The sequence below is a fragment of the Oncorhynchus gorbuscha genome, linkage group LG10, assembly GCF_021184085.1.
Source record: "Oncorhynchus gorbuscha isolate QuinsamMale2020 ecotype Even-year linkage group LG10, OgorEven_v1.0, whole genome shotgun sequence".
NCBI lineage: Eukaryota > Metazoa > Chordata > Actinopteri > Salmoniformes > Salmonidae > Oncorhynchus > Oncorhynchus gorbuscha.
This window is the reverse complement of record NC_060182.1, coordinates 94,647,990-94,674,346: the sequence shown is the minus strand read 5'-3', so window position 1 is coordinate 94,674,346 and position 26,357 is coordinate 94,647,990. Positions and strand designations below refer to the sequence as shown.

At 46.2% G+C, this 26,357-nt stretch overlaps 1 protein-coding gene across 1 annotated transcript in view; it reads right to left on the bottom strand.

The window, feature by feature from the left end:
- LOC124046769 (son of sevenless homolog 2-like) overlaps window positions 1–26,357 on the bottom strand; it is a 59,122-nt gene that overhangs the window by 22,274 nt on the left and 10,491 nt on the right. Inside the window, 10 exon segments of the mRNA XM_046367515.1 lie at window positions 1,370–1,592; window positions 1,858–1,970; window positions 7,114–7,236; window positions 10,733–11,470; window positions 14,419–14,546; window positions 15,904–16,002; window positions 18,218–18,328; window positions 18,706–18,849; window positions 23,734–23,940; window positions 25,014–25,178. Coding sequence (XP_046223471.1) covers window positions 1,370–1,592; window positions 1,858–1,970; window positions 7,114–7,236; window positions 10,733–11,470; window positions 14,419–14,546; window positions 15,904–16,002; window positions 18,218–18,328; window positions 18,706–18,849; window positions 23,734–23,940; window positions 25,014–25,178 — 2,051 coding nt within the window.

Sequence of the window (26,357 nt, the reverse complement as noted above, 5' to 3'; positions counted from 1 at the left end):
GTAATATTATAGTAGTGGAAGGTATAGTAATATTATAGTAGTGGAAGGTATAGTAATATTATAGTAGTGGAAGGTATAGTAATATTATAGTAGTGGAATAGTAATATTATAGTAGTGGAAGGTATAGTAATATTATAGTAGTGTTATAGTAATATTATAGTAGTGGAAGGTATAGTAATATTATAGTAGTGGAAGGTATAGTAATATTATAGTAGTGGAAGGTAGAGTAATATTATAGTAGTGGTATAGTAATATTATAGTAGTGGAAGGTATAGTAATATTATAGTAGCGGAAGGTATAGTAATATTATAGTAGTGGAAGGTATAGTAATATTATAGTAGTGGAAGGTATAGTAATATTATAGTAGTGGAAGGTAGAGTAATATTATAGTAGTGGAATAGTAATATTATAGTAGTGGAAGGTAGAGTAATATTATAGTAGTGGTATTGTAATATTATAGTAGTGGTATAGTAATATTATAGTATAGTAATATTATAGTAGTGGAAGGTATAGTAATATTATAGTAGTGGTAGGTATAGTAATATTATAGTAGTGGTAGAGTAATATTATAGTAGTGGTATAGTAATATTATAGTAGTGGTATAGTAATATTATAGTAGTGTATAGTAATATTATAGTAGCGGAAGGTATAGTAATATTATAGTAGCGGAAGGTATAGTAATATTATATTAGTGGTATAGTAATATTATAGTAGTGGTATAGTAATATTATAGTAGTGGTATAGTAATATTATAGTAGTGGAAGGTATAGTAATATTATAGAAGTGGTAGAGTAATATTATAGTAGTGGAAGTAATATTATAGTAGTAGAGTAATATAATAGTAGTGGAAGGTATAGTAGTGGAAGTAATATTATAGTAGTGGAAGGTAGAGTAATATTATAGTAGTGGAAGGTAGAGTAATATTATAGTAGTGGAAGGTAGAGTAATATTATAGTAGTGGAAGGTAGAGTAATATTATAGTAGTGGTATAGTAATATTATAGTAGTGGTATAGTAATATTATAGTAGTGGAAGGTATAGTAATATTATAGTAGTGGTAGAGTAATATTATAGTAGTGGAAGGTAGAGTAATATTATAGTAGTGGAAGGTAGAGTAATATTATAGTAGTGGAAGGTAGAGTAATATTATAGTAGTGGTATAGTAGTGGTATAGTAATATTATAGTAGTGGTAGAGTAATATTATAGTAGTGGTATAGTAATATTATAGTAGTGGTAGAGTAATATTATAGTAGTGGTATAGTAATATTATAGTAGTGGAAGGTAGAGTAATATTATAGTAGTGGAAGGTAGAGTAATATTATAGTAGTGGAATACTTAGGAGGTGTCACCATGGTAACAGTGGTCTCACCTGTACAGTTCAGACTCCAGAAGGGTGAGCTGACGGGCGATCTCTATGGGGTGAAGGGTCATGAGGTCAAAGGTGTCCGTCTGACCCAGGCGGCTGATGTGCCACTCGATGGGCGGGGGCGGGCTCTCGAAGGTGATGTTGTGGCTGACCCCGTTGGACTGAGTCTGCATCTTCCTCTTGATGATCTTGTTGATGGACTCCACCCACTTTCTCATCGACTTTCCTGGTCAAGAAAGAAGGACTTTTTCAGAGACAGGAAACGTGTCTCTGTGCAGGGTCAGCCGCGTGGTGCAGCACATATAAAACATGACCTTTGTCCCCATCTAGACTGGCAAGAGGTTAGAAGACAGAGAGTTTTTGAGAATATGTGACACACTTTCCAATGTATTCATTACAAAACGGCTAATAAAGGTCAATCTTTTTCTCCTCCCACAATAACAGTGTCTGGTAAATTAAACAAGTGTACATATTGGGGGGGAGGGGCCGACCTCGGAGTTGTAGAATGCTGCTGATGTACTCCTCCAGTTTGCCTCGTAGCTCGGGGTCGTTCTCAAAGTCATAAAAATGATGTTCCACCCACTGACGAAACACATTCAGAACCCTGAGAGAGAGATAGACAGAGACAAAGAGAGGAGAGAGTAATATTATAGAGAGAAGGGGGAGGAGAGCGCAAGAGAGAGAGAGGAGACCGAGAGACAGAGAGAGAGGAGAATTTAAGAAGAGGTTAAAATATCACAGACATGGTGATGGTGGAATTACTCTACTAGAAACCTGCCCAACCCTGGTGAGATGGAATCTGATTGGAGAGTGGTATGGTGGGATGGAATCTGATTGGAGAGTGGTATGGTGGGATGGAATCTGATTGGAGAGTGGTATGGTGGGATGGAATCTGATTGGAGAGTGGTATGGTGGGATGGAATCTGATTGGAGAGTGGTATGGTGGGATGGAATCTGATTGGAGAGTGGTATGGAATCTGATTGGAGAGTGGTATGGAATCTGATTGGAGAGTGGTATGGAATCTGATTGGAGATGGAATCTGATTGGAGAGTGGTATGGTGGGATGGAATCTGATTGGAGAGTGGTATGGTGGGATGTAATCTGATTGGAGAGTGGTATGGTGGGATGGAATCTGATTGGAGAGTGGTATGGTGGGATGGAATCTGATTGGAGAGTGGTATGGAATCTGATTGGAGAGTGGTATGGTGGGATGGAATCTGATTGGAGAGTGGTATGGTGGGATGGAATCTGATTGGAGAGTGGTATGGTGGGATGGAATCTGATTGGAGAGTGGTATGGTGGGATGGAATCTGATTGGAGAGTGGTATGGTGGGATGGAATCTGATTGGAGAGTGGTATGGTGGGATGGAATCTGATTGGAGAGTGGTATGGTGGGATGGAATCTGATTGGAGAGTGGTATGGTGGGATGGAATCTGATTGGAGAGTGGTATGGTGGGATGGAATCTGATTGGAGAGTGGTATGGTGGGATGGAGTCTGATTGGAGAGTGGTATGGTGGGATGGAATCTGATTGGTGGGATGAGTCTGATTGGTGGTATGGAATCTGATTTGGGATGGAGTGGTATGGTGGGATGGAATCTGATTGGAGAGTGGTATGGTGGGATGGAATCTGATTGGAGAGTGGTATGGTGGGATGGAATCTGATTGGAGAGTGGTATGGTGGGATGGAATCTGATTGGAGAGTGGTATGGTGGGATGGAATCTGATTGGAGAGTGGTATGGTGGGATGGAATCTGATTGGAGAGTGGTATGGTGGGATGGAATCTGATTGGAGAGTGGTATGGTGGGATGGAATCTGATTGGAGAGTGGTATGGTGGGATGGAATCTGATTGGAGAGTGGTATGGTGGGATGGAATCTGATTGAGAGTGGTATGGTGGGATGGAATCTGATTGGAGAGTGGTATGGTGGGATGGAATCTGATTGGAGAGTGGTATGGTGGGATGGAATCTGATTGGAGAGTGGGATGGAATCTGATTGGAGAGTGGTATGGTGGGATGGAATCTGATTGGAGAGTGGTATGGTGGGATGGAATCTGATTGGAGAGTGGTATGGTGGGATGGAATCTGATTGGAGAGTGGGATGGAATCTGATTGGAGAGTGGTATGGTGGGATGGAATCTGATTGGAGAGTGGGATGGAATCTGATTGGAGAGTGGGATGGAATCTGATTGGAGAGTGGTATGGTGGGATGGAATCTGATTGGAGAGTGGTATGGTGGGATGGAATCTGATTGGAGAGTGGGATGGAATCTGATTGGAGAGTGGTATGGTGGGATGGAATCTGATTGGAGAGTGGGATGGAATCTGATTGGAGAGTGGTATGGTGGGATGGAATCTGATTGGAGAGTGGTATGGTGGGATGGAATCTGATTGGAGAGTGGTATGGTGGGATGGAATCTGATTGGAGAGTGGGATGGAATCTGATTGGAGAGTGGTATGGTGGGATGGAATCTGATTGGAGAGTGGTATGGTGGGATGGAGTCTGATTGGAGAGTGGTATGGTGGGATGGAGTCTGATTGGAGAGTGGTATGGTGGGATGGAATCTGATTGGAGAGTGGTATGGTGGGATGGAGTCTGATTGGAGAGTGGTATGGAATCTGATTGGAGAATGGTATGGTGGGATGGAGTCTGATTGGAGAGTGGTATGGTGGGATGGAATCTGATTGGAGAGTGGTATGGTGGGATGGAATCTGATTGGAGAGTGGTATGGAATCTGATTGGAGAGTGGGATGGAATCTGATTGGAGAGTGGTATGGTGGGATGGAATCTGATTGGAGAGTGGTATGGTGGGATGGAATCTGATTGGAGAGTGGTATGGTGGGATGGAATTTGATTGGAGAGTGGTATGGTGGGATGGAATCTGATTGGAGAGTGGTATGGAGTCTGATTGGAGAGTGGTATGGTGGGATGGAGTCTGATTGGAGAGTGGTATGGTGGGATGGAATCTGATTGGAGAGTGGTATGGTGGGATGGAGTCTGATTGGAGAGTGGTATGGAATCTGATTGGAGAGTGGTATGGTGGGATGGAATCTGATTGGAGAGTGGTATGGTGCGATGGAATCTGATTGGAGAGTGGTATGGTGGGATGGAATCTGATTGGAGAGTGGTATGGTGGGATGGAATCTGATTGGAGAGTGGTATGGTGGGATGGAGTCTGATTGGAGAGTGGTATGGAATCTGATTGGAGAGTGGTATGGTGGGATGGAATCTGATTGGAGAGTGGTATGGTGGGATGGAATCTGATTGAGAGTGGTATGGTGGAATGGAATCTGATTGGAGAGTGGTATGGTGGGATGGAATCTGATTGGAGAGTGGTATGGTGGGATGGAATCTGATTGGAGAGTGGGATGGAATCTGATGAGTGGGATGGAATCTGATTGGAGAGTGGTATGGTGGGATGGAATCTGATTGGAGAGTGGTATGGTGGGATGGAATCTGATTGGAGAGTGGAATATTGGTGGGATGGAATCTGATTGGAGAGTGGTATGGTGGGATGGAATCTGATTGGAGAGTGGTATGGTGGGATGGAATCTGATTGGAGAGTGGTATGGTGGGATGGAGTCTGATTGGAGAGTGGTATGGTGGGATGGAGTCTGATTGGAGAGTGGTATGGTGGGATGGAGTCTGATTGGAGAGTGGTATGGTGGGATGGTGTCTGATTGGAGAGTGGTATGGTGGGATGGAGTCTGATTGGAGAGTGGTATGGTGGGATGGAATCTGATTGGAGAGTGGTATGGTGGGATGGAATCTGATTGGAAAGTGGTATGGTGGGATGGAATCTGATTGGAGAGTGGTATGGAATCTGATTGGAGAGTGGTATGGTGGGATGGAATCTGATTGGAGAGTGGTATGGAATCTGATTGGAGAGTGGTGGGATGGAATCTGATTGGAGATGGAATCTGATTGGAGAGTGGTATGGAATCTGATTGGAGAGTGGTATGGTGGGATGGAATCTGATTGGAGAGTGGTATGGAATCTGATTGGAGAGTGGTATGGAATCTGATTGGAGAGTGGTATGGAATCTGATTGGAGAGTGGTATGGAATCTGATTGGAGAGTGGTATGGTGGGATGGAATCTGATTGGAGAGTGGTATGGAATCTGATTGGAGAGTGGTATGGAATCTGATTGGAGAGTGGTATGGAATCTGATTGGAGAGTGGTATGGTGGGATGGAATCTGATTGGAGAGTGGTATGGAGGGATGGAATCTGATTGGAGAGTGGTATGGTGGGATGGAATCTGATTGGAGAGTGGTATGGAATCTGATTGGAGAGTGGTATGGTGGGATGGAATCTGATTGGAGAGTGGTATGGTGGGATGGAATCTGATTGGAGAGTGGTATGGTGGGATGGAATCTGATTGGAGATTGGTATGGTGGGATGGAAACTGATTGGAGAGTGGTATGTTGGGATGGAATCTGATTGGAGAGTGGGATGGAATCTGATTGGAGAGTGGTATGGAATCTGATTGGAGAGTGGTATGGTGGGATGGAATCTGATTGGAGAGTGGTATGGTGGGATGGAATCTGATTGGAGAGTGGGATGGAATCTGATTGGAGAGTGGTATGGAATCTGATTGGAGAGTGGTATGGAATCTGATTGGAGAGTGGTATGGTGGGATGGAATCTGATTGGAGAGTGGTATGGAATCTGATTGGAGAGTGGTATGGAATCTGATTGGAGAGTGGTATGGTGGGATGGAATCTGATTGGAGAGTGGTATGGTGGGATGTAATCTGATTGGAGAGTGGTATGGTGGGATGGAATCTGATTGGAGAGTGGTATGGTGGGATGGAATCTGATTGGAGAGTGGTATGGTGGGATGGAATCTGATTGGAGAGTGGTATGGAATCTGATTGGAGAGTGGTATGGAATCTGATTGGAGAGTGGTATGGTGGGATGGAATCTGATTGGAGAGTGGTATGGTGGGATGGAATCTGATTGGAGAGTGGTATGGAATCTGATTGGAGAGTGGTATGGAATCTGATTGGAGAGTGGTATGGTGGGATGGAATCTGATTGGAGAGTGGTATGGAATCTGATTGGAGAGTGGTATGGAATCTGATTGGAGAGTGGTATGGAATCTGATTGGAGAGTGGTATGGTGGTATGGAATCTGATTGGAGAGTGGTATGGTGGGATGTAATCTGATTGGAGAGTGGTATGGTGGGATGGAATCTGATTGGAGAGTGGTATGGAATCTGATTGGAGAGTGGTATGGTGGGATGGAATCTGATTGGAGAGTGGTATGGAATCTGATTGGAGAGTGGTATGGTGGGATGGAATCTGATTGGAGAGTGGTATGGTGGGATGGAATCTGATTGGAGAGTGGTATGGAATCTGATTGGAGAGTGGTATGGTGGGATGGTATGGTGGGATGGAATCTGATTGGAGAGTGGTATGGTGGGATGGAATCTGATTGGAGAGTGGTATGGTGGGATGGAATCTGATTGGAGAGTGGTATGGTGGGATGGAATCTGATTGGAGAGTGGTATGGTGGGATGGAATCTGATTGGAGAGTGGTATGGTGGGATGGAATCTGATTGGAGTGGGTGGAATCTATTGGTGGGATGGAATCTGATTGGAGAGTGGTAAGGTGGGATGGAATCTGATTGGAGAGTGGTATGGTGGGATGGAATCTGATTGGAGAGTGGTATGGTGGGATGGAATCTGATTGGGGAGTGGTATGGTGGGATGCAGGCTCATTGGACAATGGAATAGTGATCAAACCTGAGTTGGACAGGTTGGACGTACTCCCTGCGGAACCTCTGTAGCTCTGCAGCCATTGGCTGATCCCCATTCCATAGAGCCTGTTTGTCTGCCTCTGTGGGCTCTGGCTCAGGGATCTCAATCCTGGGAAAGATCAAATATTATTATTGCCAAACCAACAGTTGTACTCCCTGACGAAGGCCATGCTGCTGAAACCCATCAAGAGTTGTAAAATGTGTCCCAGTACCATACACTCAATATTAATTTAAGGATCAGAACTGAATCTAACTGCCTGTAGCTCAGGCTCTGAAGCAAGGATAAACATATTCTTGGTACCATTTGAAAGGAAACACTTTGAAGTTTGTGGAAATGTGAAATGAATGTAGGAGAATATAACACATTAGATCTGGTAAAAGATAAAACAAAGAAAAAAACAACGATTTTTTTGTATTGTATTTGTACCATCATCTTTGAAATGCAAGAGAAAGACCACAATGTATTATTCCAGCCAAGGTGCAATTTAGATTTTGGCCACTAGATGGCATTGCATTTGTTTTTAAAAAATGTGTCAAGACTGCCCAAATGTGCCTAATTGGTTTATTAATAACTTTTCAAGTTCAAAACTGTGCACTCTCCTCAAACAATAGCATGGTATTATTGGACTAATAGCTACTGTAAATTGGACAGTGCAGTTAGCTTAAATTCTTGTTAATCTTTCTGCCAATATCAGAGATGTCTATGTCCTGGGCAAGGTTCTTGTTACTTACAACCTCATGCTAATCACATTAGCCTACCTTAGCTAAACCATCCCGTGGGGGACCCACCGATAGCATAGCAGGTTTAAAATAAGCCTGACATTAACCTAACACAGCAGGTTTAAAATAAGCCTGACATTAACCTAACACAGCAGGTTTAAAATAAGCCTGACATTAACCTATCACAGCAGGTTTAAAATAAGCCTTTTTTCTCTTCTGCATTTTTCAACCAATCCAGTCAATGTGGAGGAGGAGTTAAAGACATGCTCCGGTACATTGGCGACTATTAAGTATTTTAAACCTCCCGCTTTGGGCTGGATGTGTCAATGTGTGTAGTTCATACATGCATAATCTATGAGAAGAAAATCCTAGTTTGAAAGCAGTTTTCTGGAAAATGTCCGGCGACATATACCCCCCACTTGGGCCCGCCCCCCCCCGGAACAATTAGAGTTATAGCCAATGAGCTTCAGCCCCTGGGCATTTGAGTGACAGCTCTTTACTTTGCTGCTCTTTTGCACACCAGTATCACTACTTGCACACCAGTATCACTACTTGCACACCAGTATCACTACTTGCACACCAGTATCACTACTTGCACACCAGTATCACTACTTGCACACCAGTATCACTACTTGCACCATATCACTACTTGCACACCAGTATCACTACTTACACACCAGTATCACTACTTACACACCAGTATCACTACTTGCACACCAGTATCACTACTTGCACACCAGTATCACTACTTGCACACCAGTATCACTACTTGCACACCAGTATCACTACTTGCACACCAGTATCACTACTTGCACACCAGTATCACTACTTGCACACCAGTATCACTACTTACACACCAGTATCACTACTTACACACCAGTATCACTACTTACACACCAGTATCACTACTTACACACCAGTATCACTACTTGCACACCAGTATCACTACTTGCACACCAGTATCACTACTTGCACACCAGTATCACTACTTGCACACCAGTATCACTACTTGCACACCAGTATCACTACTTGCACACCAGTATCACTACTTGCACACCAGTATCACTACTTGCACACCAGTATCACTACTTGCACACCAGTATCACTACTTACACACCAGTATCACTACTTACACACCAGTATCACTACTTACACACCAGTATCACTACTTACACACCAGTATCACTACTTGCACACCAGTATCACTACTTGCACACCAGTATCACTACTTGCACACCAGTATCACTACTTACACACCAGTATCACTACTTGCACACCAGTATCACTACTTACACACCAGTATCACTACTTGCACACCAGTATCACTACTTGCACACCAGTATCACTACTTACACACCAGTATCACTACTTGCACACCAGTATCACTACTTACACACCAGTATCACTACTTACACACCAGTATCACTACTTACACACCAGTATCACTACTTGCACACCAGTATCACTACTTACACACCAGTATCACTACTTGCACACCAGTATCACTACTTACACACCAGTATCACTACTTGCACACCAGTATCACTACTTACACACCAGTATCACTACTTACACACCAGTATCACTACTTGCACACCAGTATCACTACTTGCACACCAGTATCACTACTTGCACACCAGTATCACTACTTACACACCAGTATCACTACTTACACACCAGTATCACTACTTGCACACCAGTATCACTACTTGCACACCAGTATCACTACTTACACACCAGTATCACTACTTACACACCAGTATCACTACTTGCACACCAGTATCACTACTTGCACACCAGTATCACTACTTGCACACCAGTATCACTACTTACACACCAGTATCACTACTTACACACCAGTATCACTACTTGCACACCAGTATCACTACTTGCACACCAGTATCACTACTTACACACCAGTATCACTACTTACACACCAGTATCTGCTCATCATCATCGGCTCATCTATCACTCCAGTGTTAACCTGCTAAATTGTAATTACTTCACTACTATGACCTATTTATTGCCTCACCTCATCACTCCATTTGCACTCACTGTATATAGACTTTTTTCTATTGTATTATTGACTGTACATTTGTTCATGTGTAACTCTGTGTTGTTGTTTGTGTCGCACTGCTTTGCTTTATCTTGGCCAGGTCGCAGTTCTAAATGACAACTTGTTCTCAACTGGCCTACCTGGTTAAATAAAGGTGTTCTCAACTGGCCTACCTGGTTAAATAAAGGTGTTCTCAACTGGCCTACCTGGTTAAATAAAGGTGTTCTCAACTGGCCTACCTGGTTAAATAAAGGTGTTCTCAACTGGCCTACCTGGTTAAATAAAGGTGTTCTCAACTGGCCTACCTGGTTAAATAAAGGTGTTCTCAACTGGCCTACCTGGTTAAATAAAGGTGTTCTCAACTGGCCTACCTGGTTAAATAAAGGTGTTCTCAACTGGCCTACCTGGTTAAATAAAGGTGTTCTCAACTGGCCTACCTGGTTAAATAAAGGTGTTCTCAACTGGCCTACCTGGTTAAATAAAGGTGTTCTCAACTGGCCTACCTGGTTAAATAAAGGTGTTCTCAACTAGCCTACCTGGTTAAATAAAGGTGTTCTCAACTGGCCTACCTGGTTAAATAAAGGTGTTCTCAACTGGCCTACCTGGTTAAATAAAGGTGTTCTCAACTGGCCTACCTGGTTAAATAAAGGTGTTCTCAACTAGCCTACCTGGTTAAATAAAGGTGTTCTCAACTAGCCTACCTGGTTAAATAAAGGTGTTCTCAACTGGCCTACCTGGTTAAATAAAGGTGTTCTCAACTAGCCTACCTGGTTAAATAAAGGTGAAATCAAAAATCTAAAAAATAAACTGTAATTCTGTGGTACCATACCTGTCTATCAACAGCCTCAGGAGCTCCTGGGGCTTGCAGAATGACCGGTAGGTGGTCAGAAAGGTGCGTACAAAGTTGGGATCAGCGTACATGTGGTATGTAAGCCTCTCTATAAGCTTGACCACCGTCCCAGCCTTGATAATAGGTATCCCCGTCTTGCTCTGGACACTGTCCTCAAACACGATGTTCTCCTCGGAGTCGTGCACAGTGAAACGGTAAAGCTCGGGGGAGGGCAGGCGGAGGGGCTGGGCCTGCTCCTCGTGCTGTAGGACAGTGTCTAGCATACGGTCCAGTGTGGAGCGGTACTGCAGGGTGACCAGCGCCGCCATCCACGCCCCCTTGTCCTCCGCCGAGCGGGCACAGAACACCACACAGTTCTCGTCTTTACCGACGAGTTCGAAGGCGTGTTTTAACTCCGCCGAGTCCTCGCGGTCCACGATGCGGACTTTCCGCAGGACGAACTTCTCCTTGAGACGGAACTCGGCCCCGCTTCCGGAACCGGGGAGTCGGGAGCTCTGATTGGCCTTGCAGCTGATCATGAGGCCGTCGAACAGGAAGTTGTGTCGTTCGTGTTTGGCGCCGGCGCGGAGGAGCGCCCCCTCCAGGATGAACTCGGAACAGCACTGGCCGATGTCCTTCCCCTCCCAGCCGTCGATGCTCTTCTGGATCTCGTTCATCCGCTTGATGGCCAGCTGCTTGCTGCGCACCTGACGACTGTACAGACGGTACATGGGCTCACTGGAGCGAGACAGACACAGAGAGAGAGACAGACACAGAGAGAGAGACAGAGAGAGAGAGACACAGAGAGAGAGAGAGAGAGAGACAGAGAGAGAGACAGAGAGAGACAGAGAGAGACAGAGAGAGAGACAGACAGAGAGAGAGACAGAGAGAGAGACAGAGAGAGAGACAGAGAGAGAGACAGAGAGAGAGAGACAGAGACAGAGAGAGAGAGAGAGAGAGAGACAGAGAGAGAGAGAGAGAGAGAGAGAGAGAGAGAGACAGACACAGAAAGAGAGAGAGACAGACACAGAAAGAGAGAGAGACAGACACAGAAAGAGAGAGACACACAGAGACACACAGAGAGAGAGAGAGAGAGAGAGACAGAGAGAGAGAGAGACACACAGAGAGAGAGAGACACACAGAGAGAGAGAGACACACAGAGAGAGAGAGACACACAGAGAGAGAGAGACAGAGAGAGAGAGACAGACACAGAGAGAGAGAGAGAGACAGAGAGACAGAGAGAGAGACAGAGAGAGAGACAGAGAGAGAGACAGAGAGAGAGACAGAGAGAGAGACAGAGAGAGAGAGAGAGAGAGAGAGAGAGAGAGAGACACAGAGAGAGAGAGAGACACACAGAGAGAGAGAGACACACAGAGAGAGAGAGACACACAGAGAGAGAGAGACACACAGAGAGAGAGAGACACACAGAGAGAGACAGACAGAGAGAGAGACAGACACAGAGAGAGAGACAGACACAGAGAGAGAGACAGACACAGAGAGAGAGACAGACACAGAGAGAGAGACAGACACAGAGAGAGAGACAGAGAGAGAAAGGGTGGTGAGAAAAGTGAGGAATCAATCTCGTCTCTCAAGACCAGGGATGGAAAACTGGTGGCCACTGTTCTTTCAGAGGTGTGCGTGGCCAAAGATCTCTGTTTCCATGTAATCTGACCATAGCACCACCTGGAGTTCGCTAAACAGCATTGGTACTTGGACCGGAAACCGGTGCCATTTCGACACAGAAATATTATCCTTTGGCCACGCACACCAGCGATGGTTTTGGCCTCTGAAAGAACCACGCCTACAGTATGTAGAATATCCCTCATCCCTACTGTAAAACACGGTGGTGGATCTTTGATGTTATGGGGCTATTTTCCAACCACTGGTCCTGGGACTCTTGTTAAGGTCAACGGTATCATGAACTTTACCCAGTTCCAGGACATTCTAACCTCCCCCCAAAAAACCCTTGGCCACAAGTGGATCTTCCGGCAAGACATAATTTGTTATTATTATTATATTTGTTAATTTGTTAATTTGCCATAAATAAAAAAAAGTCTCCAGACTTGAACCCCATTGGAAACCTGTGGTTTTAATTGTTAGAGGGCAGATGAAGGATATCAATGATCTGGAAAGATTCTGTAGCGGAACGGTCTAAGATCTCTCTAAATGTGTTCTCCAATCTCATAAAACATGTTAGAAAAAGACTCAGGGCAGCGTGCTGGGGTATTGAAAACAGGGCAGAGTGCTGGAGTATTGAAAACAGGGTAGCATGCTGAAGTATTGAAAACAGGGTAGCATGCTGGGATATTGAAAACAGGGTAGCGTGCTGGAGTATTGTAAACAGGGCAGCGTGCTGGAGTATTGTAAACAGGGTAGCATGCTGGGGTATTGTAAACAGGGTAGCATGCTGGGATATTGTAAACAGGGTAGCATGCTGGGGTATTGTAAACAGGTTAGCGTGCTGGAGTATTGTAAACAGGGCAGCGTGCTGGGGTATTGAAAACAGGGTAGCATGCTGGAGTATTGTAAACAGGGCAGCATGCTGGGGTATTGTAAACAGGGTAGCATGCTGGGGTATTGTAAACAGGGCAGCGTGCTGGAGTATTGTAAACAGGGTAGCGTGCTGGGGTATTGTAAACAGGGTAGCATGCTGGGGTATTGTAAACAGGGTAGCATGCTGGGATATTGTAAACAGGGTAGCATGCTGGGATATTGTAAACAGGTTAGCGTGCTGGAGTATTGTAAACAGGGCAGCGTGCTGGGGTATTGAAAACAGGGTAGCATGCTGGGGTATTGTAAACAGGGTAGCATGCTGGGATATTGTAAACAGGGTAGCATGCTGGGGTATTGTAAACAGGGTAGCATGCTGGGGTATTGTAAACAGGTTAGCGTGCTGACTTGTAAACAGGGCAGCGTGCTGGCAATTGTATTGAAAACAGGGTAGCATGCTGGAGTATTGTAAACAGGGCAGCATGCCGGGGTATTGTAAACAGGGCAGCATGCCGGGGTATTGTAAACAGGGCAGCATGCTGGGGTATTGTAAACAGGGTAGCATGCTGGGATATTGAAAACAGGGTAGCGTGCTGGGGTATTGAAAACAGGGTAGCGTGCTGGAGTATTGAAAACAGGGTAGCATGCTGGGGTATTGAAAACAGGGTAGCATGCTGGGGTATTGAAAACAGGGTAGCATGCTGGGATATTGAAAACAGGGTAGCGTGCTGGGATATTGAAAACAGGGTAGCGTGCTGGGGTATTGTAAACAGGGTAGCATGCTGGGGTATTGTAAACAGGGTAGCATGCTGGGGTATTGAAAACAGGGTAGCGTGCTGGAGTATTGTAAACAGGGTAGCGTGCTGGGGTATTGAAAACAGGGTAGCATGCTGGGGTATTGTAAACAGGGTAGCGTGCTGGGGTATTGAAAACAGGGTAGCGTGCTGGGGTATTGAAAACAGGGGAATCCAATCATTTTGACACCCATCTTTTTCAAATGACTTGTTAAATGTATTTCTCTGAGCAATTGTATTCGTATATAATGTCAAATTGTTTTTGAATTTTTGTTTTTCCTCAGTATTTGTAAAATACATTTTTATATAGTATTATTTGCTCATCGAGGGATCCAATAATTCTGAACCCCTACTGCACGTGTATCAGCAGAGTGTTGTCCTGTGAAGACGTATGGTTCATACCCAGGCTTGCGTCGGGGCAGGTGTTTGGTGTAGATGCGTTCCACGCTACACTGGAGGTTGAGCAGAGCGGTCATGGCCTGCTTCAGGCCCTCTCTGTCGTCCTGCTCCTCACTGTGCTCCTGCAGCTGCTGCTCGCAGTAGAGACAAGGTGGACAGCGTTAGGGCCTTCAGGTACATGTTTTAACACAGAAGTAATGCATGTCATTTCCCCATGCAGGGAGGGTAATAAAGTCATTATCTCAGACAGAAGAGTGTCTATGGATGAATGAAAAGGACAGTTGTCCCCCATAAAGTATGGATAGAAACTAGTGATGTTCCCTGGTGCTGTCTGCACTACTCCCGGTAGAGCCCACCTGGTGCTGTCTGCACTACTCCCGGTAGAGCCCACCTGGTGCTGTCTGCACTACTCCCGGTAGAGCCCGCCTGGTGCTGTCTGCACTACTCCCGGTAGAGCCCGCCTGGTGCTGTCTGCACTACTCCCGGTAGAGCCCGCCTGGTGCTGTCTGCACTACTCCCGGTAGAGCCCGCCTGGTGCTGTCTGCACTACTCCCGGTAGAGCCCACCTGGTGCTGTCTGCACTACTCCCGGTAGAGCCCACCTGGTGCTGTCTGCACTACTCCCGGTAGAGCCCACCTGGTGCGGTCTGCACTACTCCCGGTAGAGCCCACCTGGTGCTGTCTGCACTACTCCCGGTAGAGCCCACCTGGTGCTGTCTGCACTACTCCCGGTAGAGCCCACCTGGTGCTGTCTGCACTACTCCCGGTAGAGCCCACCTGGTGCTGTCTGCACTACTCCCGGTAGAGCCCACCTGGTGCTGTCTGCACTACTCCCGGTAGAGCCCACCTGGTGCTGTCTGCACTACTCCCGGTAGAGCCCACCTGGTGCTGTCTGCACTACTCCCGGTAGAGCCCACCTGGTGCTGTCTGCACTACTCCCGGTAGAGCCCACCTGGTGCTGTCTGCAATACTCCCGGTAGAGCCCACCTGGTGCTGTCTGCAATACTCCTGGAACACATCTATAGAACTGTGGGGAGGGGCATGTGTGGAGGTGGGAGGGGCATGTGTGGAGGTGGGAGGGGCATGTGTGGAGGTGGGAGGGGCATGTGTGGAGGTGAGAGGGGCATGTGTGGAGGTGGGAGGGGCATGTATGGATGTGGGAGGGGCATGTATGGAGTGGGAGGGGCATGTATGGAGTGGGAGGGGCATGTCTTACACACAAGGGTTGGAAAGGCCTGAAGGCTGAAAGTGAGGCAGGAGAGAAACAGGACAGAGATACAGGTATGGTAGGACAGGGGTTCATCCTTAGGCAAAGTCTGTAAGACAGTCTATACTGGATCAGACAGAACGTGTGTGTGTGTGTGTGTGTGTGTGTGTGTGTGTGTGTGTGTGTGTGTGTGTGTGTGTGTGTGTGTGTGTGTGTGTGTGTGTGTGTGTGTGTGTGTGTGTGTGTGTGTGTGTGTGTGTGTGTGTGTGTATAAACACTCACCTGCAGTAGTTCAAAGTAGTGCAAACAGTGGTATACAGGAACCATCATGAGCTGTGGCAGGACGTACTGAACTGCCTCCTTGAAGCCTTCTGCTATGGACTGTAGAGAGACACCATTACATACTACTGTAGAGACAGACACCAACATTACATATTACTGTAGAAACAGACACCAACATTACATATCACTGTAGAAACAGACACCAACATTACATATCACTGTAGAGACAGACACCAACATTACATATCACTGTAGAGACAGACACCAACATTACATACTACTGTAGAGACAGACACCAACATTACATATTACTGTAGAGACAGACACCAACATTACATATTACTGTAGAGACAGACACCAACATTACATACTACTGTAGAGACAGACACCAACATTACATACTACTGTAGAGACAGACACCAACATTACATACAACTGTAGAGACAGACACCAACATTACATATTACTGTAGAGACAGACACCAACATTACATATTACTGTAGAGACAGACACCAACATTACATATTACTGTAGAGACAGACACCAACATTACATACTACTGTAGAGACAGACACCAACATTACATACTACTGTAGAGACAGACACCAACATTACATACAACTGTAGAGACAGACACCAACATTACATATTACTGTAGAGACAGACACCAACATTACATATTACTGTAGAGACAGACACCAGCATTACATACTACTGTAGAGACAGACACCAACATTACATACTACTGTAGAGACAGACACCAACATTACATACTACTGTAGAGACAGACACCAACATTACATACTACTGTAGAGACAGACACCAACATTACATACAACTGTAGAGACAGACACCAACATTACATATTACTGTAGAGACAGACACCAGCATTACATATTACTGTAGAGACAGACACCAGCATTACATACTACTGTAGAGACAGACACCAGCATTACATACTACTGTAGAGACAGACACCAACATTACATACTACTGTAGAGACAGACACCAGCATTACATACTACTGTAGAGACAGACACCAACATTACATACTACTGTAGAGACAGACACCAGCATTACATACTACTGTAGAGACAGACACCAACATTACATACTACTGTAGAGACAGACACCAACATTACATATTACTGTAGAGACAGACACCAACATTACATATTACTGTAGAGACAGACACCAACATTACATATTACTGTAGAGACAGACACCAACATTACACTGGGCAGAGTAACCCGAGTCAACATTGTCATAGCATCCAGCTCCCCCCTCCCGCCCAGAGAAGCAGGCCAGACAGAGGCTCTGAGGCAAGACAGCCCAGAGAAGCAGGCCAGAGGCTAACAACAAAGGACTAGAACCAGGAAGGACGTTTCCATCAGAACATAGAGCATCACAGGACCACAAAGAGGCTCACTCTTCAACTATATTTAAAAAAGGCAAGAGTTTTCCCAGTGACCTCACCTGGAAACACTACCAGCCTTACGCGTTATATAGCCCTGATTTATCCTGCCTGTCTCAACGCTCTCAGATGGAATACAACATCAAACACTGTCTTGAATAGGTGCCGGGCGGCATTAGTTTTTAGTATAATAATTGACTGCTGTTCCTGAGGGGAGGAATGTCCAGGTAACAACACAACAGATCAATGTGGATAACTAACTAAACTACAAAGGAAGCATGTTCTTCACAGGTATTTTAGGGAATTTAGCATCAGCTAGAATATCTCCTGTTACGCTCACGGAACATCCAATCAGAAAAAGGTAAGCCCGAGAACCTCGTTACGGACACGGAACATCCAATCAGAAAAAGGTTAAGCCCGAGAACCTAGTTACGGACACGGAACATCCAATCAGAAAGGAGTAAGCCCGAGAACCTAGTTACGGACACGGAACATCCAATCAGAAAAGGTAAGCCCGAGAACCTCGTTACGGACACGGAACATCCAATCAGAAAAAGGTTAAGCCCGAGAACCTAGTTACGGACACGGAACATCCAATCAGAAAGGAGTAAGCCCGAGAACCTCGTTACGGACACGGAACATCCAATCAGAAAGGAGTAAGCCCGAGAAGCTAGTTACGGACACGGAACAACCAATCAGAAAAGGGTAAGCCAGATAACCTTGTGTGCATTAACCATGCAACATGTTGGAAACCTCCATGTTAACTTCCAGTTGAGAGTTTAAGACACCAACGCAGTGTATATCTCTGAAATAATCTCTCTGTGTCAATGCCAGGTTGCATGTTTACCTAGAGGTACTATTGTGGGCCTGGCCATCCGGTACCATGTGTGTGTGTGTTACCTGGAAGTATAGTCCTACAGTAGGCCGGGCCATCAGGCTGCTGAAGTGCTCGTGGAACTGTCTGGACAGGATGTCCTGAGACAGGGTCTCATACGGATCAAACGCCTGCTCCTGGAGTTGAAAGAAGAGATCTAGGAGTAGGCTAGAAGTGTCCCTGAATGTGTGTAATGTAGAACTAAGTATTGTAGGTACCTATGACAGGCAGAACAACACCCGTTAACTGGAAATATATTCCCAATATAACCCTCTGGTACAGTATTGATGAACTAGATTCCCCATATAACCCTCTGGTACAGTATTGATGAACTAGATTCCCCATATAACCCTCTGGTACAGTATTGATGAACTAGAGTCCCAATATAACACTCTGGTACAGTATTGATGAACTAGATTCCCCATATAACCCTCTGGTACAGTATTGATGAACTAGATTCCCCATATAACCCTCTGGTACCGTATTGATGAACTAGCTGTGTATGATGTCCTACCTCTGCCAGGTCCTCGAAGCAGCTGCCCACCAGAGGATGAGGGCTAGTGTCAGCGGTCATTTCCACTGCGTCCTCTATCAGCCCCAGAAGTTTGACCGTCAGCTCATGAATGTCCGAAATGTTGCTGAAGATAACCTCAACATCCTGCAGGGAGCCAGAGAGGAACATAACGTTAGTTTAATATGGAAATACACGGCCCCATAAAACGGTACACCGCACAGTCCTTAAGAGATAAGGCATTAGATAGTGGATATCATCCTTCACATACGGAGGTTGTTGTCTCATTATTTGACCCGTTCCACTTCCTGGACATCTCAAAGCCATATTTGACCCGTTCCACTTCCTGGACATCTCAAAGCCATATTTGACCCATTCCACTTCCTGGACATCTCAAAGCCATATTTGACCCGTTCCACTTCCTGGACATCTCAAAGCCATATTTGACCCATTCCACTTCCTGGACATCTCAAAGCCATATTTGACCCGTTCCACTTCCTGGACATCTCAAAGCCATATTTGACCCGTTCCACTTCCTGGACATCTCAAAGCCATATTTGACCCGTTCCACTTCCTGGACATCTCAAAGCCATATTTGACCCGTCCCACTTCCTGGACATCTCAAAGCCATATTTGACCCGTCCCACTTCCTGGACATCTCAAAGCCATATTTGACCCGTCCCACTTCCTGGACATCTCAAAGCCATATTTGACCCGTTCCACTTCCTGGACATCTCAAAGCCATATTTGACCCATTCCACTTCCTGGACATCTCAAAGCCATATTTGACCCGTTCCACTTCCTGGACATCTCAAAGCCATATTTGACCCGTCCCACTTCCTGGACATCTCAAAGCCATATTTGACCCGTTCCACTTCCTGGACATCTCAAAGCCATATTTGACCCATTCCACTTCCTGGACATCTCAAAGCCATTTTCCAGGATATTTTTGCAGTCAGCTCTAAATGTATTTTGGCAGGAGCAACAGATGTGGCTATCTGTTAGTAGTTAATTATGTATATAGTCGTGCTCACTCAAACGATACACTGTCTGTCCCAAATAGGCAAAGCCACAGCAGACCATTAAGTAACACGAAACTCTCCACTCAGCACAGTTTTTCTTCAGCCAAGTGAAATGCAATCCAGTGTTTTAACAAAAAAAGGGGATTTTCTGTGTTTAAACCGGTGATTTGAACCTCAGTGTTTACGTTTGTTTCTTTTTTTTGGCAGCAGGACAATAATCTTTACTTCTCTGAAAAGTCTCAGAACAGAACAGTCTTCTAGGATACAATAGTGAATGTTCAGCCTGTTTGTGAAGCACAGGAAGGTTATGAAGGTGCACAGGAAGGTTATGAAGGTGCACAGGAAGGTTATGAAGGTGCACAGGAAGGTTATGAAGGTGCACAGGAAGGTTATGAAGGTGCACAGGAAGGTTATGAAGGTGCACAGGAAGGTTATGGAGCTGCACAGGAAGGTTATGAAGGTGCACAGGAAGGTTATGAAGGTGCACAGGAAGGTTATGAAGGTGCACAGGAAGGTTATGGAGCTGCACAGGAAGGTTATGAAGGTGCACAGGAAGGTTATGAAGGTGCACAGGAAGGTTATGAAGGTGCACAGGAAGGTTATCGAGCTGCACAGGAAGGTTATGAAGGTGACAGGAAGGTTATGGAGCTGCACAGGAAGGTTATGGAGGTGCACAGGAAGGTTATGGAGGTGCACAGGAAGGTTATGAAGGTGCACAGGAAGGTTATGGAGCTGCACAGGAAGGTTATGAAGGTGCACAGGAAGGTTATGAAGGTGCACAGGAAGGTTATGAAGGTGCACAGCAAAGTTATGAAGGTGCACAGCAAAGTTATGAAGGTGCACAGGAAGGTTATGAAGGTGCACAGGAAGGTTATGGAGGTGCACAGGAAGGTTATGAAGGTGCACAGGAAGGTTATGAAGGTGCACAGGAAGGTTATGAAGGTGCACAGGAAGGTTATGAAGGTGCACAGGAAGGTTATGAAGGTGCACAGGAAGGTTATGAAGGTGCACAGGAAGGTTATGAAGGTGCACAGGAAGGTTATGAAGTCAACCCAAGCATTTCACATCACAGCAGCATTGCAACTCCAGATTAGCCAGTTAGCTGATTACGGTACTTTAGCGGTAACGGTCTGACACAGGGGTTGGGTGAAAATGCCTTTGGTATACGGTCAAAGTGTTGGTAAACTTGACTGACTGTTTGTAAACAAGCCTCTGTCCTAATACATACACGACTTATAATATAATAATAATAATAATAATATATATGCCATTTAGCAGACGCTTTTATCCAAAGCGACTTACAGTCATGTGATTAGCCAGTTACATTCTACGTATGGGTGGTCCCGGGGATCGAACCCACTACCCTGGCGTTACAAGCGCCATGCTCTACCAACTGAGCTACACAGGACCACATGTCGACTGTTCTCTTGACCTGTGTGTACCTACGTTGTAAACTTTCGTTCGTAGGCTAGGTTGTATCAACCTCATGATGGGTATAGGGACAATTAGAGTATCATGCAGTATCCTAAACAGAGGTCGACCGATTAATTAGGGCCGATTTCAAGTGCTCAAAACAAAATAGTGAATCTGCCTTTTTGGACGCTGATCATGGCCCGATTACATTGCGATACACGAGGAGACTGAGTGGCAGGCTGACCACCTGTTACAAGAGTGCAGCGTCAAAAGGACCTTGTGGCAGCAAGGAGCCAAGGTAAGTTGCCAGCTAGCATTAAACTTATCTTCACATTATCACTAGTTAACTACACATGGTTGATGACATTACTTGGTTAACTAGCTTGTCCTGCGTTGCATATAATCGATGCGGTGCCTGTTAATTTATCATCGAATCACAGCCTACTTCAACTTCGCCAAAACGGGTGATTTAACAAAAGCACCTTCACAAAAAAAAGCACAATGTACAAATGTACCGAACCATAAACATCAATGCCTTTCTTAAAATCAATACACATGTATATATATATATATATATATATATATATATATATATATATATATATATATATCAAAGAAGAATCAAACATCTTAAGTATATTTTGATTTGCTTAACACTTTCTTGGTTACTAACGGATTCCATTTGTGTTATTTCATAGTTTTGATGTCTTCACTATTATTCTACAATGTAGAAAATAGTCAAAATAAAGAAAAACCCTTGAATGAGTAGGTGTCCAAACTTATGACTGGTACTGTATACGACTCAGACAACGTTTGAATTTTCAACTAAGACTATTCTAACATATGACTCAGCTGACTGTTCGAATATACGGTTGAAGGAGGATGTTTACATTCACCTTAGCCAAATACATTTAAACTGTATTATAATAATTGATTATGCTTGAGGTATTAATAGAAGAGGGGTTATAAGACCCCTCCCTCCTTACATTTATAGGGTCCTTAGACTACAGATTAACAATTTTTATATTCATTATATTCGGTTTATCTTTGTTCCACAGTACTTTTCTAGTCTCTCTGCTTCTTATGAAGAAACTGTCTGAGAAATGTGTGACTGTGAAGACAGAACTCTGCAGGGGAGACTAAGAGACAAGAGATTAGTCAGACATTCCACTATAAATCAACATGGACATTTACTGCTAAGCTTGTCGATAGCTCTATAAACTAAGAGTTTAAAAGTGTGGAGTAGGCATGGTTTTGGTCTCAGGAGTAGAAGATAACGACGTAGGCAGTGACATCACTAGGGCCGGACTTTGGGTTTAATAAAACGACTTGAGACCTCGTCTTTGATGCAGAACTTACTGGGAAACATGCGTTCATTGTTCCTGTTTTCAACTTCTGTCTGCAATTGCATTAATAAAGGGGTTTTGAATGATTTAATTAAAGATATTGTCATAATGCTATATGTCATCAATGAGCCAATGATTGACAAGGAACAAGGAAACGAACAAGGTGTTTTATAAGATGTTTCCACCCGAGGTGTCTATGCACTGTTTCCACCCGAGGTGTCTATGCACTGTTTCCACCCGAGGTGTCTATGCACCGTTTCCACCCGAGGTGTCTATGCACTGTTTCCACCCGAGGTGTCTATGCACCGTTTCCACCCGAGGTGTCTATGCACTGTTTCCACCCGAGGTGTCTATGCACTGTTTCCACCCGAGGTGTCTATACGCAGTTTCCACCCGAGGTGTCTATACACAGTTTCCACCCGAGGTGTCTATGCACTGTTTCCACCCGAGGTGTCTATGCACTGTTTCCACCTGAGGTGTCTATGCACTGTTTCCACCCGAGGTGTCTATACGCAGTTTCCACCCGAGGTGTCTATACGCAGTTTCCACCCGAGGTGTCTATACGCAGTTTCCACCCGAGGTGTCTATACACTGTTTCCACCCGAGGTGTCTATACACTGTTTCCACCCGAGGTGTCTATGCACAGTTTCCACCCGAGGTGTCTATACACTGTTTCCACCCGAGGTGTCTATGCACTGTTTCCACCCGAGGTGTCTATACACTGTTTCCACCCGAGGTGTCTATACACTGTTTCCACCCGAGGTGTCTATTATCTGTCACACTGTTTCCACCCGAGGTGTCTATGCACTGTTTCCACCCGAGGTGTCTATGCACTGTTTCCACCCGAGGTGTCTATTATCTGTCACACTGTTTCCACCCGAGGTGTCTATGCACTGTTTCCACCCGAGGTGTCTATACACTGTTTCCACCCGAGGTGTCTATACACTGTTTCCACCCGAGGTGTCTATGCACTGTTTCCACCCGAGGTGTCTATGCACTGTTTCCACCCGAGGTGTCTATGCACTGTTTCCACCCGAGGTGTCTATGCACTGTTTCCACCCGAGGTGTCTATGCACTGTTTCCACCCGAGGTGTCTATGCACTGTTTCGAGGTGTCACTGCACTGTTTCCACCCGAGGTGTCTATGCACTGTTTCCACCCGAGGTGTCTATGCACTGTTTCCACCCGAGGTGTCTATTATCTGTCACTCTGTTTCCACCCGAGGTGTATAAGCTGTTACACTGTTTTCACCTGAGGCGTGAAGATCTTGTTGTTGAACAGGAAGTGATGTCGGAACACCTTGATGATGAGGTCGAGCTCCCGCAGATACTGGCGCTCCTCTGCAATCTCCAGGCGCACTAGGTCATCGTAGGTCAGCTCTCCCGACGACGACGGCTCCTCCGTACACTGAGACACCAGACCGATGTCCTCGTCCTGGTCAAACATGTCCATTAGGACCTGCAACAGAGACATCAGGTCAGACATGTCCATTAGGACCTGCAACAGAGACATCAGGTCAGACATGTCCAACACCTGGGACGGACACAGAGACATCAGGTCAGACATGTCCAACACCTGGGACGGACACAGAGACATCAGGTCAGACATGTCCAACACCTGGGACAGACACAGAGACATCAGGTCAGACATGTCCAACACCTGGGACGGACACAGAGACATCAGGTCAGACATGTCCAACACCTGGGACGGACCAGAGACATCAGGTCAGACATGTCCAACACCTGGGACGGAGACAAAAACACACACAGACAGAGCCAGGACCAGATATAGCCAGACTTTGGAGTGGATTGGCATTGAAGGTGAGCGAGAGATGCAAAAACACACACAGACAGAGCCAGCTAGACGCAGACAGAGCCAGCTAGACGCAGACAGAGCCAGCTAGACGCAGAGACAGAGCCAGCTAGACGCAGAGACAGAGCCAGCTAGACGCAGAGACAGAGCCAGCTAGACGCAGAGCCAGCCAAACGGAGACAGAGACAGAGCCAGCTAGATGCAGAGACAGCTAGATGCAGAGCCAGCCAGACGCAGAAGAGACAGAGCCAGCTCGACGCAGAGCCAGAGCCAGCTCGACGCAGAGCCAGCCAAACGCAGACAGAGACAGAGCTAGCTAGATGCAGAGACAGAGCCAGCTAGATGCAGAGACAGAGCCAGCTAGATGCAGAGACAGAGCCAGCTAGATGCAGAGACAGAGCCAGCTAGATGCAGAGACAGAGCCAGCTAGATGCAGAGACAGCTAGATGCAGAGCCAGCCAGACGCAGAAGAGACAGAGCCAGCTCGACGCAGAGCCAGAGCCAGCTCGACGCAGAGCCAGAGCCAGCTCGACGCAGAGCCAGAGCCAGCTCGACGCAGAGCCAGCTCCACGCAGAGCCAGCTCGACACAGAGACAGAGACAGCTAGACGCAGAGACAGAGACAGCTAGACGCAGAGACAGAGACAGCTAGACGCAGAGACAGAGACAGCTAGATGCAGAGACAGCTAGACGCAGACAGACAGATGGTATGTTTCCTACCTTGTCTGCACACATGGACACCTTGATGTCTTGCTGGCTGATCTCATAGTGTCTGATGTTACCAACGTAGTTTCCTGCTAGCTTCAGGATGTCAGCTGATATGTACTCTAGAACCGCCACAATGTAGAGGCAGACGTGGTAGTCTATCTTATAACCCAGCACCTCCTGTTGACGGGACAAACAGAGAGGGGGTTAGAGGTAGTGAAGGAGAGGAGGTAGGGGGAGGAGAGAGGGGGTTTAGAGGTAGGGGAGAGGAGGAGAGGGGGGGGAGAGAGGGGTTTAGAGGTAGGGGGAGAGGAGGGGTTTAGAGGTAGGGGAGAGAGAGGGCTTAGAGGTAGTGAGGAGAGGAGGTAGGGGGAGGAGGGGTTTAGAGGTAGGGGAGGAGAGGAGGTAGGGGGAGAGGAGGGGTTTAGAGGTAGGGGAGAGAGGGTTTAGGGGTAGAGGTGAGAGAGAGAGGGTTTAGGGGTAGGGGTGAGAGAGAGGGGTTTAGGGGTAGGGGGAGAGGAGGGGTTTAGATGTAGGGGGGAGAGGGGGGGGTTTAGAGGTAGTGAGGAAAGGAGGTAGGGGAGGGAGAGGGGGTTTAGAGGTAGGGGGAGAGGGGGTTTAGAGGGGTTTAGAGGTAGGGGGAGAGGGGGTTTAGAGGTAGGGGGAGGGGGGGGAGGTAGGGGAGAGAGAGAGGGGTTTTAGGGGTAGAGGGTTTAGAGGTAGGGGGAGAGAGGGGGTTAGAGGTAGGGGGGGAGAGGGGGGGGTTAGAGGTAGAGAGAGGGTTTAGGGGTAGGGGGAGAGAGAGAGAGAGGGTTTAGGGGTAGGGGGGAGAGAGAGGGAGGGGTTTAGGGGGAGAGAGAGGGAGAGGGTCTAGGGGTAGGGAGAGAGAGGGAGAGGGTTTAGAGGTAGGGGGAGAGAGAGAGAGAGGGTTAGGGGTAGGGGGGAGAGAGGGAGAGAGTGGGGGAGAGAGAGAGAGAGGGGTTAGGGGTAGGGGGGGAGAGAGGGTTTAGAGGTGGGGGGGAGAGGAGAGATGGAGGTTTAGAGGTAGGGGGAGATGAGAGATGGGGGTTTAGAGGTAGGGGGAGAGGAGAGATGGGGGTTTAGAGGTAGGGGGGAGATGAGAGAGGGGTTTAGAGGTAGGGGGAGAGGAGAGACGGGGTTTAGAGGTAGGGGGGAGAGAGAGGGGTTTAGAGGTAGGGGGAGAGAGAGGGGTTTAGAGGTAGGGGAGAGGAGAGACGGGGTTTAGAGGTAGGGGAGAGGAGAGACGGGGGTTTAGAGGTAGGGGGAGAGGAGAGAGGGGGTTTAGAGGTAGGGGGAGATTTTCTGGAGCTCCTAAATGTCATGTGATGCCAGTGCTAC